The sequence below is a fragment of the Formica exsecta genome, unplaced genomic scaffold (assembly GCF_003651465.1).
Source record: "Formica exsecta isolate Colony F162 unplaced genomic scaffold, ASM365146v1 scaffold394, whole genome shotgun sequence".
Lineage (NCBI taxonomy): Eukaryota > Metazoa > Arthropoda > Insecta > Hymenoptera > Formicidae > Formica > Formica exsecta.
The window spans coordinates 1,006,962-1,026,052 of record NW_021851177.1 but is presented as its reverse complement, the minus strand read 5'-3'; the positions used below and the strand labels follow the sequence as shown (position 1 = coordinate 1,026,052).

Sequence of the window (19,091 nt, the reverse complement as noted above, 5' to 3'; positions counted from 1 at the left end):
TATATATAACGCTGAGGCGTATCATTTTGCATGGAAATTTATAAATTATTAGGAGTTTTAGTTGTATTTTCTATACTTCTTGATTTCTTTAAACCATCAACAACAATAGAACTATTGAAATGATATGCGAACTTCATACACTGCAATTCTCAATCACCGTCTATGTACACAATTCGTTGAGTTTCCTACAATATGTAGTCAATTATTCTAATCATTATATGTTAAATAAGTGATACTGTTTTCGTTTTATCTAACAAATACGATAAGAACTGTTTTTATCAACCGTTGTCTTGATAAATAATCTAAATTACAAATGCAATATTTATCTCCTATTGCGAAATTCTGAAAATTACCCGAGTATGAAAATTTTAAAAATTTGTGAATGTCTTTTGCGCTTAAGAATTGAAGATTTAAAAAAGATTGGAAAGGGATCGCAGACTGGACGGCTACAAAGTGATACTTCTTGAGGAAGTTGCATCCAGAGAAGAGATAAAGAGAATCTCTGATTAATATACAATTCTCGTCCCTTTAAAAACATCTAGTAATTCCGATATTTGATCGACGCTTTGTAGCAAGTACAATAACATCATTTTGACACAATTTATACTTTTCTCTGTATGTTATCATTCGATTTATTTGTTATAAGTAACTAAACGAATTCACTAGAGGATCCAAGAGACAAGAGAAGTAAAATAAACAAATCTATAATACGCTCATGGTGTAAAAAGATAAGATGCAACAAATTTCTATGGATGCACAGTGGATGGACAATCAGGAATTAGTCCCAAATGCTAAAAGTAATATAGCAATTAACATTATTATAAATGTTATACAAAGAATTAAATAACATAATTTTTGAAACTTGTTGCTTCAATTTCATTCCAATTGTTTCATAATCGCTTTTTTTAAATATTTGCTCATTTTAATTAATAAATGTTTATTTTAGTTATCTTTTTACCATAAATAATTAATTTCTTCTTCTTTCATTATTATTTTTATAATTGATCTCATGAATCTATGATTACCATCATGCACAATACAATACTTTCTCTTTTTATACCATGAGAACATGGCTTTATGTCTCAAGAATTAATAAAGAAAATGTTATCTAAGAATATAATGATACTCTGATATATAGTTGCCTATAATGTAATACAAACGCCTTACAATTAATTAGAATGGTAAGCATATGTAAAGCGTATTTGTAAAGCATAGCATAAAGTAAAGGTATTAGTCGTATACAGGATGAGGTATGTTTCAAATGTGATACATTAATCTCTCTTAGAATGAAGCAAAAAATGATATAGTCATGAAATATTCTTCTTGAGAATTACAATTTGTACTCTCAACAAATAAATAGATATATATATTTTTTTCTCTGTACATTCTGAGATATCAAATTTTGTGTCACGCTTTAAACTCAACCTCAACTTGTATACAGCATAAATTTTTTCACGCAGCAAAGAAGAGCTTGTTTTTGCTACTACTTGTTACAGCGATTAGATGAAATAATTGTGCATGTATCCTGCATGAAGGGATTACAAGTTGCACTTCGTCCATTAAAACTTAAGGAGATTCCATACATTGTACGCGCTTTTGAAGGAAACATCATGTTTTTCTAACAATACATTCTTGATTGCAATATTTTTTTACGCCATCTTTGTTGTTTGTTATATTGAAGATGAGATGAGAAGCACAATAAAAGACAACAAATTCCTAGCTGAAAACTACTGCATTTTATCCTTTATATTCAAGTTTACTATCTTTAAAATTTTAGCACACATAATGATGCCCAAGGTACAGTTTTGCAAGCAAAATCTTAATCTCACTCATGTATAAAACAAAATGTTTTATATATTTTCTGTTACGCAGATATATGTCTTGTGTAAAAGACTTCATGCTTTTCTATGTTCCAAAACCTACTTTGAAACAAATACTAATTAACTTAAACGATAGTTAATTAACTAGAAGAATTTGTCTATGGCAAACTTTCTAACTATATAATTTATCCATATCCCTATTTCTAATCTAATCTAATCTTTCTTTCCCATGCATCAAATTAATAAAATTTACAGCAGGGTATTACTGATAGCTTAATCGCTCATTGACTTATCAAAGTGACTCTGATGTTGTAATCATTTATCATATTAATGTAAAAATGAAGGAAAGATTTTTGTAACTTGAAACTGTAATATTGTTATGAAAAACCTCGCATTTTCGTCACAAATTTACTCAAATAATTAATTATTAAATTATTATTTGTAATTCTGCTAACATATACCCACTAATTTAACCTTAAAAAGAGTATCGTTTTCGATGGCTGCTTACTATTTTTACAGTATGAAGCATCAATCTCAATTATCCAATTTGTATTCTATTCGAAAGTGCAATATTAATAGCATATCTCGTCCAAATTGACAAAGAAATTCATCCTCTGCGCAAGAAACATTGTTTATTGCGACTATATTGTCTACTTTGTTTCTTTCCTCTTCTCTCTTTGTCTATTCTATGCTGCTTCATTCATTTTCAATGCAGGTGTAAGCAGCTGCACCTTTTTTTTTTTTTTTTTTTTTTTTTTTTAGAAGCACCTATTTATTATATCGATATTAAAGTAACGCGTACCTACCGTAAATTACGTTATTAGTTAGTTATTCAAGAAGGAAAATGTACATGTATATATATCTTCCTCTCTTTTCTTCCCCGTTTTATAATTATTCCCCTCGCACTGCGAAATCCACAAAAAAAAGATGTTTAAATCACCGGGAAGATAGAAGCGAAAGGATTTGGATTCGATCGTATCGTAACGACAATATGACGTTATCACGTACATACCTCTTGCTTGCCTTCCAAAAACGATAATGTTTCCTCCACACGCGACGTCCTCGATCTCACGAATCTACAAAAGATTTTCCGTTATGCACACGCGAACTGGGTAACCGGCACGCGGGCAAATTTTACGAGAATTCAGCGTACGATCATCGACAATAAACACTGTCAAAGATGACCGATCTACCGATCTGCTTTGCGAAATTGTACAAAGTCCCACCGCGACGAGGCGTTACCATCGCAATGAAATAAGAGCCTATCCTGGCGCACTTCGTGCAGAGACCGACCAATCGCGGGAGCTTTCCAACAAGAAAATACAGGTGGACACAATTGTCACGCAATTGGCTATCGAATAGAGATTTTTTAAAGCCTTGAAAATAATTTCACAAATATTAATAAAAATATCTTTTTTTTATTTTTTTGAAAAATATTTTTCTATTTGACAACCAATCATGTGACATTTGTGTTTATGTGTGTCTTGCTGAAAAGATTCCCTGAACTTTAGGTCGCCTTTAGTCGCTTCTAACACGATCATATAAACGCAGCTTTAGGCTTGTCTCTTTACATCGCTTTTACTCCCAGTCTATCTGATCCTTTTTGTTTGTGACCGGACGAGACGTGAAAACGTAGTCGGGTTAGTTCGCGTCTCATGCGTGAAAAATTATAGGAAGGGCCTATCAAAATGGTAAGGAAATTTAATTTCTCGTACGCGAATGTCACGTCACACTCTACATCAAGTTCCGCGATCTCTTTCGCAGATCCCGCATGCTTTTGCGAGAACTACTTTGTTCCGAAAGATCGCACCCTGCCGCGTGCTCGAGCACGATGTAATATTAGCATACCATTTGTAATATCTTGGAAATAAGTATACCGCATGCTTTTGCGAGAACTACTTTGTTCCGAAAGATCGCACCCTGCCGCGTGCTCGAGCACGATGTAATATTAGCCATTTGTAATATCTTGGAAATAAGTATACCAATGTTTCGACTTGCGCTCTTATTCTCTTTTAATGATATTTTGTCTTATTTAATGTAATAACGTGCGTTAGACCCTTCTCGCGGAAGTTATTAGTGTATGTGCAACACTTTTCGATAGCACGTGGATCGAGGTAGCATATCCGGTATAATCCGCCATTACGTGATATCGTATATGTAAAAAACGAATATCTGAGATCTATAAATTGTCAAGTAATAAAACGAGAGAAGTCAAGATATTAAAGTCAAGCATGAATTAATCAAGTTATTATAGGCGAAAGTGATTTTTTGCGACCTTTGTATTTGCGATAATCGGCTATGATCTTTTCGTGACATATGCCGCATAATGATGGAAAGTGAAATTCTCAATTCTTTCAAATGTATTTAAAGTTAGGTAATGAAGTTGTTAGTTGTTAGATAATAAAAAAAATTATGTTAAATTTTAAATAATATTTCTAGGCTGAAAGAAATATCAAAGTTAATAGCTTTTTTATCTTAAAAAGAAATATGAAACACCTGAAAAGAAAAATGTCTATTTTTAAAAGATTTTCTTTTTATTTATAGGAAATAATATATTGAAAGCGAAGGATTATATGTATAATTTGTAAGAAAATTGGAAATATTAAAAATTGTTTTCGTACTCCATATTTCACATATCACATTAAAATATCAAAATTTCATATAGAAATGTATCTAAACAAAATTCTTTTTGCAGACAAATAACATCTTTTTTTTAACATTCCTGAAAATATATAAGACATCTAATCCATATCAACAATATCATAATTTATGTACACAATACTGATACTCATAAAAAATATATTTCTTTATAAGAGAACTTTTTGGTTGAGAAGGAGATACTCGATTTTTTATAAAACTATACATATAATTATAAAAGAATTTCCTAAAAAACTAGTAATCTTCTGTTGGAAAGAAAAATTTCATATCTTTTTTAAGTAATAATTATAAAATATATAAGATATACAAAACATTCACACACACATCTAACATTTAAATTTATTTAGAATTTTTATATTTTATTTTATTTTCTTAAAAACTCTATATCATATATTTCATAAATTATTACATATAATAAAGAATCTCTGTGTGAGATTTTGTTGGCAAAATTACATTTAGATTGTTTATTGCCATTAGGAACTGATCAGTTACTAGAATTCTACCCATTTAATGTTTATAATAAGATGACATCAGTTTATTAATATATTTGGATTATTACTATATCTTTTTTCAGTCGTTATCAACGGCGCGACCGATTATTACGGTATATACCGACAAAAACGAGGCATCAGGTGATGTAATTTCTCTGCCGGCTGTTTTCAAAGCTCCGATTCGACCGGACATTGTCAATGTCGTCCACCAGTTGATCTCTACGAATAGTAGACAACCATACTGTGTCTCCAAAGAGGCTGGTAAATATATTTACGAGATCTGATATTTAAATATACCTTGATCTGCAAAATTATTAAATATAACTTCTATTTCGTAGGCCATCAAACCTCTGCTGAATCATGGGGAACTGGACGAGCTGTGGCACGTATACCTCGTGTACGTGGCGGTGGTACCCACCGTTCTGGTCAGGGTGCGTTCGGTAACATGTGCCGAGGTGGACGCATGTTTGCCCCTACCAAGCCGTGGCGACGCTGGCATCATCGCGTCAACGTCAATCAGAAACGTTATGCCCTCGTTTCTGCTATTGCTGCATCTGGTGTTCCTGCGCTTGTGCAATCTAAAGGTGTGTACTTTTTGCTAATGTAACATTTTCACTAAAAAGGAAATGGGAACAACAATTTAAAAAAAAAGTTCTCACATTCTCTTTTATACATTTTTGAGCTTCAATGTAAATTTTCTCACATTTAAATGATAAAAACTTATGATCATGTATTATTGGTTTATCAATTAGTATTGTAATTATTTTTTGATACATATTTAATTTAATCTAATTTTTATTAGTATTTTGTATGAAGATTAACAGATTATATATATAACATTATATACTTTATGCAGGACACTTGATTGAGGAAGTCCCAGAGTTTCCACTGGTTGTTTCTGATAAAATTCAAGAATACACAAAAACCAAGCAAGCTGTCATTTTTTTAAGACGCATCAAAGCTTGGAATGACATCCAAAAGGTTTGAGTTTTAAATCTTATCTTTTTTTATATCATATCTCCTTTATATCACATATATATGCACCAACAAATGTCCGCATCTTTGCTAAGCAGGTTTAGTTCAGATGCTCCTGATAGGTGCTAGAAAAATATGGTATTCAGGCGTTCTTTTCTAGTTGAAATTTGCACTTACTAGCAAAGGGTATGAATCACCAAACAATGTCTTCTTTTTCTCTGTATTGTTCTCATGCATTTTTAATACCACAAAACATGTTATAGAAACTTCTAAAATAGTATAAGAGTTTCTTCAAAGATATCCACGATTTTATTTTGTTAAAAAATCAATTAATTAAATCTTTGTGAGAGTCAGTTAGTGAATTGAATCCCTTTGAATTAAGTTATAAACCTTCCTTTACTTCTAAATCTTAACTATTTGTATTGTAATTAATATTTTGTTCATTATTTATTTTATTAGGTATATAAGTCTCAACGTTTTCGTGCTGGCAAAGGTAAAATGCGTAATCGCCGACGCATCCACCGACGTGGACCTTTGATTGTTTACGGTCAAGATCAGGTAATTAATTTTCTTTTAAGATGTAATATATTATTTGATTAAGTTTCCTATAGAGATAAGTTGTACCAAAATTAAAATAAGTTTTGTCCATAAATTTAGTTATTAGGTCTCATATAAATCATGAATAATCATTTACAAATCATATAATTATAATAATTTCTGATTTCTAGGGTATCCGTAAAGCATTCCGCAACATTCCCGGCGTCAGTCTGATGAACATCAACAAGATGAACCTTTTGAAATTGGCACCGGGTGGTCATGTTGGACGTTTTGTTATCTGGACAAAATCTGCTTTTGAACAATTAGATGCTCTTTATGGAACCTGGCGTAAGGAGTCGCAACTCAAGAAAGGATATAATTTACCATTCCCCAAAATGGCCAATACTGATTTATCCAGGCTCCTGAAGTCTGAGGAAATTCGGAAAGTCCTAAGAGCTCCTAGGTAATTATGTTAAGAAATTATACATATTTTAATAACTAAATTTGCAAACGTACTTTTGTTTCCTTTTAATTTGGCAGCACTAAAACTACTATATTAAAAGATGTAACATTAATTCAGATTTGCATTAATTCAAATTTGCTAAATGAACATTGATTATTCTGTGATGATTATAATTGATCTTGCATTGTTATGAATCCTATGGCCATGATCACATTATTGGTAATTGATACGATTTATTCAATATAATTATAGGAAGAAGGTGGTGCGCAGAGTGAAGAAATTGAACCCGTTGGTTAACACACGGGCTATGCTGCGTCTTAATCCATATGCAGCTGTATTGAAACGTGCTGCCATTTTGACCGCGCAGAAGCGTCAACACGAGAAGGATCGTCTTCTCGCTGAAAAACGAGGCGTAAGTACAGCTTTGCTAAGTCTTTTTGCTTTTTATATACATTTTAGTGTTATTGTGGAGAATAAAATGATTCAATATACATATATATAAAAGATATATGGATAATCTCAGATAATATAATTTGAATAATATCTCTGAAATTGAAAAATATATATTAATATCAAAGATAGAGATTTCTTATATTGAAAAATATTATGTACAAAGTAATTAGATTAATATGAATAAAAAGGACTTAATGATTGTGAAATAAATACATAAAGAACGATAAAAGGCAGTGTAAGCGTGAGTTATGTGAAGATAACACATGAAATAATAATTATTTATTTGGTGTAATAAATAATTTATTTTGTTAGTATATACCACATTTTTTAATTTTTTAAGAAAATATAAAGTTATTTATATGCAAAATTACTATGGGGTATCAGAAAAGATCAACTGCAAAATGTGATAATAGTGTATCAGAAATTTTTACTAATTGATCGATTCCATCCACTACAGATAAAATTACCGAAGAACGCACCGGCATCGAAGGCTCTTGTCCTTCAGAAGAGGAGGAAACAACAACTTGCTAAAATTAAGCAATTGAAGCCTCGAGTGAAGAAAACTTCGGCAAAGAAAGCTCCGGCAAAGGAAGCTCCGGCAAAGGAAGCTCCGGCAAAGGAAATTGAGAAAGATACCGCAAAAACCGCTGCTCCCAAGCAGCCAGCTAAGAAGTGAACAGCAATCATTGATAATATTGTTGTTAACGCATAATTTCTATTTCTGTCTCTGAATAAAAGAAAAGGCGGAAAAATTTACAGTTGTTTTTTTAACTTTCTTTTTAATGCATTTCTTTTTTTAATGCTACATGTGAGGAATCTATGTTTATTAATAAGTAGTTTGTATGTATTATCTAATATACCTTCTATTTACAATATCCAAGATAATATTGTAAATTGCAATTGGCTTCTCTTTTTATTAAATCAAATTCGTGAAAGTAATTGAAGAATTCAGATAAAACATAATTGATAGATTCTGAAATGTATACAGCACAATCAAAAGCGTAATCATATTTGTTGATTTTATAGAGAGAATATTTCAGTTTCATGACATATTCTTATTTCATTTTCATTCTTTCTCTTCTTTCTTGTTCTATTCCTGCACGATGTTGGTAGAGGTAAAAAGCGAAAGTAGAAAATAAAAAAAAAAAAGAAAAACGCGTGATTTCAGGACTACATCGTTAACCTGAACCTGAACAGACCTAAATTTTGGTTCTCTTTTTGCCCGGTTCTGCGCATAAAATATATTTTTTTAATTTATGACGATTATGCACTTGTCATTTGATCATGACCGGAGATTGGAAATTTTATCATCCTGAAAGTGTACACAGCAATCGTATTAAATTCAGTCATGTATACAGGTTAACCATGTTAAAACCATCCTACATAAAAAATTTTAGATTGAAAAATATGTTTGTTTTTCTCTTATATTAAATAAGTAATCTTTTAGTAATTCCTGGCATATCATCGAATAGCTGTAAAATTAAACAATAAATCAATGAATAATCTTAAATTAAATCATTTTCAAATAGGTCAGCTGTCTCGTCACAAGGCGAAGAATATTTTCCTCGACAGGATATTAAGAAATCGACAGTATTCGATTTAGTTTATAGATACTTGCATAAATGTGCCGATAGGGACAAGAAATGGAAACGAAATTGCGCATGCAACAGATTTTATAAACAACACGCGAGAAAAAGAAGTATTCACGGACGAGATGCACCGACACCTCGGACAAATTTCAAGGAAGAAATCTTCGATGAGCAGCTTAAGCCGAATAAATTTGTACTTCACAAAAGGATGTCTAGAAGCTCGTCAAAAGAATATATTGCCGATTATACGAAAGCTGTCCGCGATGGTATACATATAAATTTATATTTAATACTTCGTATATTATATTTAATAAATATAATTTATATTAAATATATATATATGTAATTAGAGAGATAATATCTATAATTTATCTATATAATAACTCAATTATGTTCTTTCTCTCTCTTGACATTAAAAAAACGGGCGTAATTTCAAAAATTAAATTTTCTAAAAAAAATGAGAAAAAAAAAGAAATATGTAGAAAACTCTGCTAAATTGTTTCATCATTGGCAGACTGATTTCTTTGCTTAGGACGAAGGCGCGCAAAATTGTACGTGCAGGAAGCGCTTTTATATGGTTTACAATCTGGATTGTTAATTCCTATTGATCGACACAGGAACATATTATATGTTTCGCAAAAGTTAGGGGTTTTCTCGCCGAAGAATGTAAAAGATCTGTATCAACATCAGTGATACCAAGTATCGTATAAAAAATTACCAAATTTGATTGTAATAAATTTAATTATCCAAACCGTAGCATGATTGTTTGTAATATTTACAATAATATAAATTTTTTAAATTTGATATATATGTGAATTATTCGTTAAATATAATACAGAAAAGGTATATTTTTATATCTATTTCATTCAAAATTTATAACATTTCACATTTTTTTATTTTATATATATAGTAAATTAATATTCAATATTTTATGTAAAATTAAAAATTTTCAAGCAGTAATCATATTCATTTGAAAATATTAGATTCGGAAAGATTATTATCGTATAATTTTTGAATTGTACCTTTAAAAATTTATGCGAAATAACTTTCATGCATATATGTCGAGAATATAATTTTTAGATAAATTTTTCAAGCTTTTAGAAATACATTTAATTGGTACTCAACTTTGATTTGCAATTATCGCGCTCTTCGTCGTTCGCATTCTTGACGACAGCGTCGGATCCACCTTTTCAATTCTCGTTCGCGTGCCGTATTCCTCCTGCGAGGACTTCGCGCTCTCAATTCCCTGTACGCACTATCTTCTGTATCTTCGTCCTCCTCTTCCACTTTTTCTTCATCCTCTTCGTTTTCTCCTTCATCGGTTTCGCGACGTTGTCCATTCCGCTGGTTCCTGATGGCTACGCGAGTACGATCCAAAGGTCGTCTCCTCGAATGCTCATCTCGGGTAACCCGAGTCACTTCGTTAGTATCGCAAATGCAATCCATATCTTCCTCTGTAGTAGTCTCTTCGTCATTTTCATCCGCGCGTTGCACTATTCGATCTTCTAATCGCGCTTTTTTCGCCTTTCTGTCTGGAGTCGGTGGAAGAGCTCTCACAAAATCTCTTGAAGGTCCAGGAATCGGTTCTGCATGTTCATCACGTCGTTCTATCTTGCGTATTCCGGTGATATCACGTTGTCGACGATCGTCTCGGATATCCGAAGTATCATTGCAATCACAAGAAGGTAATAATTCTTCAGCATCATATTCTGTATCTCGATGATGCGCATTATTTCTTTCCTCGGCTGATATTCTGGTTGAATAAAACCTCGGTTCTCCTATCGAATTTTCATCGCGATCGACGATAAATGTTCTTCCGAGAGATTCCTCGTGGGATCTTGCATCCTGCGGAGGCCCGTTTCTTCTAAGAAATCGCTCGCAACGACATACACCGTTTCTGAGGCTTTCTCGTCTTCTTGATGTGTCGTCTATTGCCATTGATGTACGATTTTTGCAATTCAAGGAGCAGCCATTCGATTTCGTCGCACTAACGACAGGACCAATCAAGTGGTACTCATTTTTCAATAATTCCATGACGAATCTGTTACAGAGTCATAATCGTTAACTCATTTTAGAAACAAAAATATTAATATTAATTACGCAATACTTCAAAGCTTGATAGAATATATATATATATATAAAAATTCTCATCATTTCGATCTTAAATGAATTAAATATTGTAAAGGAGGAAACCATGTTATTATTATTGTAAGTGCGAAAAAAAAGAAAAAAAATTTCGAATCGAATATACATAATATTTAATAAATATTTTTAATTATTATTGTTAAAGCATATAACTTATGTAGCATTTTGCACCACAATTTAATGAGATAGATCGATTTTTATCGTAATTCTCTATGATTGTATCTTTTGAGCATTAGATTTTGCTAAAATAATTTTGCATCGCACGGTACGAGTTTGCTGTATGTACCCAGCAAACACAGAATATAACTGCTATATAACATGGGAATAACATGTAATGTAACGGTTGTTATACCTAATTTATATTGGGATTATATAACTATCTCTTATTTAAGCAATATAACACCAGAATATACCTGCTATGTAACATGGGAGTAACATGTAATGTAACAGTTGTTATACGTAATTTATATTGGGATTATATAACTGTCTTTTATTTATGCAATATAACATCAGACTTTTATTATGGCAATGTTACAGTTATGTATCTGTGTTTGCTGGGTAATTAGCGTTATAAACGAAATCGGTCGATAGATGCATAACCTGGAAACAAGATAGACTGCGCAATAGTAGGGTAATTGCCTTGAAACGCGATCGCGTCCTCAGCACGCGAGAGACGCATCCTCTCCGCCTTTCTGACCTTCGGCTGTCTTTGACGGAGTTAATTCTCGCCGAAAACTAACCCTTGAGAACAGACCTGTCTCAGCGCGGTCCGCACCTGGGCATAAAGGTCACCATCGTGGCGATAATTCGCCCGGATGTAATCGACGATGTCATCGGCGCTGGAAGTGGACGGCTGGTTCACGTCGCGCTGCAACGAGCGCATCGCCTCTAAAACGCGCAGCGAGAATCTCGCTGAATTCTCTATACCACACTTGCATTGCTGGGGTGTCTATGATGAAAGAAATTTTTATTCAGCATTTGAAAATCATTATTTTAGCATAAATATCTCTTTTTTCGTTTTATAATTTTTATAATTTTATAACTGATTGTGAATATAATAAATTAATATAATTTTTAATTGTTTAATACATGACTAAAAAATGTGATAAAATTATTCAATGATTAAATCTTTCTAAACGCTTGGTATGTCATATGTCTAATAAGATATAAAAGATTAACAAAAGTTTTATCAATCTTTAAATCGTGATTTTTATATAAATAAAGTCTTAAATATTATAATCATATAAATATATATAAAAAATTGAGATTCAAAAAATTATTTTATGAATGAAAAGATTTCTTGTAATTTACTTCTTTAGGCGTATCATCTGGTTCCTCGCAATCTCTTGGACAACTTTCAGATCGCGTCGCATTAAAATCGTTTTCTTGGTCCTCATCAAGAATTTCATCAACTATGGCGTTGACTTTTTCTTCCATTCTTTTAGTATTCTTCATCGTCGATTTAATTGTTATTCGAAAAGTTAATGAAAAATGTCACTTTTACAGGTTGAAATGTACATATATATACCTGAAATTTGTTATAAACGAATGTTGAAAAAAATTTAATTTTAAGTTTATCTAAAGTTTTTCGAAAAGGAATTTTTAAGAACTATCTGCGAATGTTTAAGATAAACGTAAAATACCATCGTTTTTTAGCATGCGCCGCGAATATGTGAACCATGTATGATGGGGTTAAGGATGTCATGCCATGTCATGCCGATACAAATGACGGTTTTATGTATGTCCCATTAAATTTGAAGGATTTCGATAAAGCGCGACGAGAGTCGTCCTCCCTGACTCGCAATCCTGGTATCGATCTGCAATCGAAATAACGCCACAGGAAGGTGCTGCGAGGTCAAGGGGCGTAAATAGGCGTAGGTGTAGAGAGAAAAAAGTAGGAGGAGCACGTGGATGGCGGGGACGAGTGCATATGTGAAATATTAATAGGGCGAGCAGTCAGTGAACGCGTGACGTACTATACACGGAAGTACTTTTACATTGTCGGTACCTCGGACGGCTTCCTCGACTAGAGACATGGCTTCTCGCATTGTGTACGAATTATGATAAAATTATTGCCGCTCTATATGTGCGAACGGCATAGACGCAATAGATATAGCGCGCCGACAATAGATACGATAATAATAAAATTACACACACATCGCTTTTTCATAATAACGGCAATTCTGCAAAACGCTCATAGCGATTTCCTCAGTGAGTTTATGAAAAAAAATTTCTTCCTCACTCCATCAATCCACATAGCGCACATTGTTGCACCATCATCGCGATGTCCGCGGATCTTCCTCTATGAAATATGCATTGGACTAGCGAAAATAAGAAAAGCTTGCAAGAGTAAAAGAACTTATACAATATTATTTAATTATTTGAAATTAATATTATTATATGGATAGCATATTATTTTTTGATGCATTCTTTATCTCACAGAAATCATTGTAACTAATCATGATAAAATTAAGATTGAAAAGAGAGAAAGAATCCAGATTTCTGATTCATAGAAAATTGGTTTGTGTCGTTCTTAAAATTATTCCGATTCTCCATTAACGTATTACTAAAAGTTAACAAATTATACAAACTATGTACTGCGGCTTCCTTGCTAATGAGATTTACTAATGTGCTTCGTAAAAGTAGTACGATAAAATAAGATTACGCGGCTGGCGGGTGGAGACGAATCAAAGAAGAGGTAAGACTCGAATTGCGGCGAATGGCGCTCTAACAGGCACCACGTTCCACTTTTTCCACGTTCGGCCGACGGTGGTGTGGGCAATTTCGTTTTTATTGTTTCGCGCCGTTTCCGATAAGAACGACGAGAAGCGGGGCCCGCCAAGAATTACCTGGACGAGGTGCGCGCGAGGATAAAAACCGGTGCCGGCGCGGTAAGCCGCAATTTGCCAACGGCCTGGGAACTGAAGGGCTGTAGATGGTCTGGCTCCAACGGGGCAAATAGTCTAAATGATTAACCCTCTTCTCCCTTCACCCTTTCTCTCTCTGGTGTGGCTATTGCTTGGAGTACATCGCTTCCAAGCGGCGATTTCTGTCTCATCTATTAGTACTCGTTCGTATCTGCTGATCCACACTCGACTCATTTTACGAATGCTTTGATCTAGGAAAAAGTTTTTTTTTTAATGACGTGAGACTAAATTGTAAATCGTATACCTTTTATCTAGATTCTTACCAGCAATTGAGTCACACTCCATCCCGTTTCACAAGCGTATTTCTTTCTTCGATTGCAAGTAAGGTGCTTGCGACACGTTGAACGCAGGCATTAAAGTCTACTCGATGTTTAATTCTGTATCTCCGATCTCACCTAAAATTACAATAAAAAAATTTTCTTTTTTTTGTGAAAAAAGAAACGAAAGATGGATATCAAAATATTTTTTTGTCTATAGTATCGTATTTTTTTTTACGAAATTTTGATCGCTCCTTAGATCAGTACTTAGATCTCTCTGTGATAATATATTATTTTTTTTGCGAAATATTTATCGTTTTGAAAATAAAACGTTAAATTAGACATCTCAATCAAATCAACTATACGTGCTGTAATTATTTGGTTAAGTCGAAAAACATAAAACGAGTAAGGCGATGAATTTTTCCGCCGGAATGCCGTTAATTAGTTAAGCTCTGATAACGATTCTGCGGTTCTGAGAGGGCGCGGAGCGGCGCGAGATTATAAATACCTCGAGCCGCAAAAGTAAGAAAAGTTTAATCAGGACTTGGAGCAGGAGAGAAGAGGGGTAAAAGAGAGGAAGGGAAGGAAAGGGCGTCCTCGTGACGACTTGATGAGATAACTTTGTCCAAGTTGTGAAACAACGGGCGTCACGATACGTGACTTTGCGCGAGGGTGAAAGGAGAATTCATACTTCCTGTAAAGGGAGAGGGTGAAGGGGGACGGTAGTAGTGGAACGAGACTAAGGAGCAGACACGCGACCTTCTTGGATACCGTCCTGTCCTGTTCCGTGATGTACAAAGACGAAGAACTCGGTGCGTGAGACGGCTTTCTTTTCGTGCGAGAAAGAAACGGCCGCATTTCCGCGTGCGAAAACGCTCGTTAATCCTTCAGGATTGATACGGGACGTTGGTAGCACTCTACGTTACATTTTCGTAAAGTTTGAACAGTAGTATTGCAAACGTTGACACATCGAGCATTAATGTTAAAATTTATGGAGTACTTTCTTACACGTATATACGACCTATGAGATATTCACGACATATAATAATCTCTCAGTTATGACAATATTATACGAATTTTAATTGATGTTTGCTAAAACAATAAATTAAATATATTATTTTTGTATTATAACATCTTTTTCAAAGCATACGATTAATCGATAAATATCAGACGATAATGACAATTCTTCAGCGAAAGAAAATATTAACATTCCGGATACACTTGAATAAATGGTCTTCGCGAAATGAAAAATCATCACACACGTGAATCCTTTATGCATATATACCTATGCACAAGTCTCCGGGACGTCGATTAGACCGATTACCGTCAGGACGCGTCACGGGGTCGTCGGGGGTGGGTCCGGGGGTGCGTTCGCCAGCTCGCCGGCTCATCACGTGACGTGATGTCACGTTACCTGGTGGTCGTCGACAGGTGTTCGGGTTCGCACGACCAGAGCAAGAACTGTGCGCGGCCCGTGTTATCAGCACAAATCCAGCCACATAATGATAACGAGCAGATCTGAATAGGCGGGTGACAAGAAGCACGCTCGTATAATGTGTAGGTTTCGATCGATATCTCTCTCCACAAGGGTTGAATGTTATAAAAAGATGAGTGCATATATTTTCTAAAATCCTTTTCGAGAGATTCGATTAGATCTCTGAAAAAAATGACGAAAAAATTAAAAATTTCTGCAAAACAAAATTTGTATTTAAAAAAAGTTATATCTAAAAAATAGAAAGATTAGATAAACAACTTGTTTACAGACGAAGAGAGAGAGAGAGAGAGAATAAGAGAGAAAGTGATCCGGACGCACATTTAATTTTTCGCACATGTTGAACTCACGAAGAAGGGACATATTGTATTGTTTCAAAAGGCGCCCGTAATTGCGACGTCGTGGGATCACAACCACGTGGTCCCTCCCGCTCAAAGCTCACCGCTCCCTGTCCCTCTTTTTCTCTCTCTTTTTCTCTGTCACTCTGCAGTAAATTAGATATTACGATATTAAATGATGTTATTTAATCCACCCATGTGTGACCGACCCCTGCCCGGGAGTTAAATTTATGTGAATTGTTGCGTGAACGGCGTACACAACATTGTTGCGTGAACGGCGTACAGGTGTACCGGTCGCTTGCAAATCTCAATCCTTTTTGTTATTGTTAATATTATATATTTTATATAATATTCCCATTTGAAAAATACGATCAGCAATAGATAGAAAAATGCGACTCAAAAATCTAAAAAAAAAATGTTCGGATTAGAGTGTCTTTATGACGTTTTTTATACATACCGGATAATGCAAGAGATATAACATACATAAAAGCGATCGCGAAGGTCAAAGGACGCGAAACACCTGGAACACATCCGCGCAACACGATCGCAAACACAAAGGTAATCGATCTCTTGACCATTAATCGCGGGCTAGAGGATAATTACAGGACGGATGAGTTGCAACATTAATGAGAATGGCAAAGGGGAGGGGGAAGGAGAGCGATCTAATACAGCACGCCGCCGGCTAATTTGCTTCATAATAATTACGGACGGCGCATTAAACATTCGTACGTAGGTGGATAACGTGAAAGTGTCAGGTGCTGACTGTCCCAGAGGCACATTAGAAGGCACCTACGTACGTATCTATGTAGTATGCCTATGTGATGGTCTATGCGAGACTGCGAGACGTGTATATACATATAAACGCGTTCTCCTCGCATGTGCAAGACTCGCACCTGCATCGCCGCCCGAAGTCTCCCAGAAGGACGGAGGAAGAAGATCGTAATTTCTGAAAATAGAGCGGCCGAAGAATCGCGTTAACTCGCTCGCTCGCAAAAGTTTCTAAATTTCCATACCGATTCGATCAAACTTATGCCGCTGGTTCGACCTCGCGGCTTTTCTTTCTCCTCTTAGCGTGGTCTCGAGATTGTTCTTCATGGCAGGGAGAAAGATCAGGAAGAGAAATTCGTGTTACCTATAATGGTACAACAAAATATTTTTTTATTATCTGCAGTATGTCGCTTTTCTCTCGGTAATTGATATTAATAATTCTTAGATCTATGAACTTATTATAGTGCGCGCAATTTAATGTATAGTATATTATATATGTGTACTTTTTATCTTGTGTGTATGTATGTGTGTGTGTGTGTGTGTGTGAAGAAATTTATTCTAGAAATATAAAATAAAAGCATTTATCTTCTTTTTCATATTAAATACAATGAAATATACATATGTACAATGTAAATGAAAATAATAACTGGCAAGTGACTTTAAAAATTACACATGTCATAAGAATTACAGATCGAGGCCGCAGATATGTACGTACGATAAGTGTTGGCGATCAGTCATCGTGAGGCCGCGACGTGTACCATCGAGCGATGAACCACACGAATCGCAGATAATACTGGCGTAATGATTGGAAGATCAGAATCTCTCCGGTTACCTGAAATTGCGGGACTGGTCGTTATTCTTTCGCGGCAATGAATATTTTATGTTGCGCTATAGCGTACCAGTATCTTCATTAGATTATTTTTATATAATCTGCATAAAGTGTTCAAATATGATTTTATATTTCAAGTGGATTCTACAACTTGTAGATTTGACATTCATATGTATATTCAGACTTATAGATTTGATTCATTCTGATATAAAAGAAAAGTTATATAAATGTTAATTTATATTACATTATATAACTATTATCTATAAATAATGAATACTGTTCATATATAAAATTTGTTCTTCAAGTACTAAATCGACTGTTTAACTGAATCTTACAGATTTGAGAGATTGACTCTGAATGCTGCAACGTCTTTCAAGAATATGCGAAATAAATAAAAAATAGTGAATTATGATATAGTAAAAACAATATACACGCGTTAATATTTACATTGATCGAGACGGGCAACGAGAAAGCATTATAAAGCTCTTGTCATCAGCTATCTATTCGATGCGTCTTTTCGCACATTGTCAGGAATATTCACGCGACCTATTACATATATGTACTGCGGTTTGTAGATTGACCTCGCGATACCTACAATCATTTTAGGATCGTAGAGATGACACATCGTGATTGGTCAGACGGCTCGCGCCCGTGTTCTCCCTTGACCATCGAGAGCTGCGTCTGGCTGGTTGCCGCTAATGACGCGGTAGCGAATCAACTTACGGCGCAGTCAGTGCGCATGTATCTGGAGGCGGGATATTCGTCGTCCCCAACGAATCCAATGTTCTTCGCGCGTATGTTTTCGCGATGCTGCAACATGTGATACATGATGCGGCGCGTCAAAGCAGTCGGGCCGAGTTATTAGTTGATCGCCGCAGCAACGAATCTGTAGTACTCTTCGAAAGTTCAGAGTTTTCTCAAAGAAATTCGTTTAAACCTTTGCGAGATAGAATTTGTAGTATCAATCGATGGATATTCAATCTTAAACTTCTGATAAATTTTCATAATATTCTTCGATGCGATGCAATAAGTGACCTGTGAACATTGAAAATATAAATAAAATGTAGAATTCAAAATTCTATCGATAAATTTATTAAATTATTTTTAATCATATATGTGAAATGCGTATATATAAATAGTGAAATAATACAATTGCCAAGGAATACAGTTTGCCGCCGAGGAAACTTTGCATCGATAAGAAGTTGTCAAAAATATAAATTATCGAATCTAAAATCCGATATTATTTAATATTTTACATATATGTGTAAAACGTATAATGAAATAAATTATAAAATAAAGTTAGAAGGAAGAGAGTTGCTGAGAATAGATCTTTTTGCTGTGATCAAGTA

The 19,091-nt window shown here is 34.3% G+C and overlaps 3 protein-coding genes across 4 annotated transcripts in view; 1 reads left to right on the top strand and 2 right to left on the bottom strand.

Moving 5' to 3' along the window:
* LOC115239774 (probable tRNA (guanine(26)-N(2))-dimethyltransferase) overlaps positions 1 to 2,579 on the bottom strand; it is a 15,675-nt gene extending 13,096 nt beyond the window's left edge. Inside the window, exon 1 of the mRNA XM_029814485.1 lies at positions 2,329 to 2,579. Within this exon, the coding sequence (XP_029670345.1) occupies positions 2,329 to 2,349 (21 nt within the window). The 5' untranslated portion in view covers positions 2,350 to 2,579. The remainder of the gene's footprint in view (positions 1 to 2,328) is intronic.
* An 807-nt stretch (positions 2,580 to 3,386) lies between these two features.
* Positions 3,387 to 8,153, top strand: LOC115239769 (60S ribosomal protein L4). The gene is made up of 8 exons (XM_029814479.1): positions 3,387 to 3,511; positions 5,053 to 5,230; positions 5,308 to 5,553; positions 5,826 to 5,950; positions 6,404 to 6,502; positions 6,673 to 6,944; positions 7,197 to 7,356; positions 7,855 to 8,153. Exons 1-8 carry the CDS (start codon positions 3,509 to 3,511, stop codon positions 8,071 to 8,073), a joined length of 1,302 nt encoding a protein of 433 aa, XP_029670339.1. The 5' UTR covers positions 3,387 to 3,508; the 3' UTR covers positions 8,074 to 8,153.
* Positions 8,154 to 9,967: 1,814 nt separating this feature from the next.
* On the bottom strand, positions 9,968 to 18,769 carry LOC115239777. 2 transcript variants are annotated; one of them, XM_029814488.1, is made up of 10 exons: positions 18,338 to 18,769; positions 17,629 to 17,745; positions 17,159 to 17,277; positions 15,601 to 15,972; positions 14,322 to 14,453; positions 13,981 to 14,249; positions 12,775 to 12,948; positions 12,443 to 12,659; positions 11,886 to 12,080; positions 9,968 to 11,027 (listed from the first exon to the last, which is right to left on the bottom strand). In XM_029814488.1, exon 10 carries the CDS (start codon positions 11,018 to 11,020, stop codon positions 10,124 to 10,126), a length of 897 nt encoding a protein of 298 aa, XP_029670348.1. In that variant the 5' UTR covers positions 11,021 to 11,027; positions 11,886 to 12,080; positions 12,443 to 12,659; positions 12,775 to 12,948; positions 13,981 to 14,249; positions 14,322 to 14,453; positions 15,601 to 15,972; positions 17,159 to 17,277; positions 17,629 to 17,745; positions 18,338 to 18,769; the 3' UTR covers positions 9,968 to 10,123. The 2 variants fall into 2 exon arrangements, with proteins under 2 accessions (XP_029670348.1, XP_029670349.1); XM_029814489.1 differs by lacking the exons at positions 12,775 to 12,948; positions 13,981 to 14,249; positions 14,322 to 14,453; ... (2 more) ...; positions 17,629 to 17,745; positions 18,338 to 18,769 and adding an exon at positions 13,140 to 13,223.
* Positions 18,770 to 19,091: the final 322 nt, after the last annotated feature.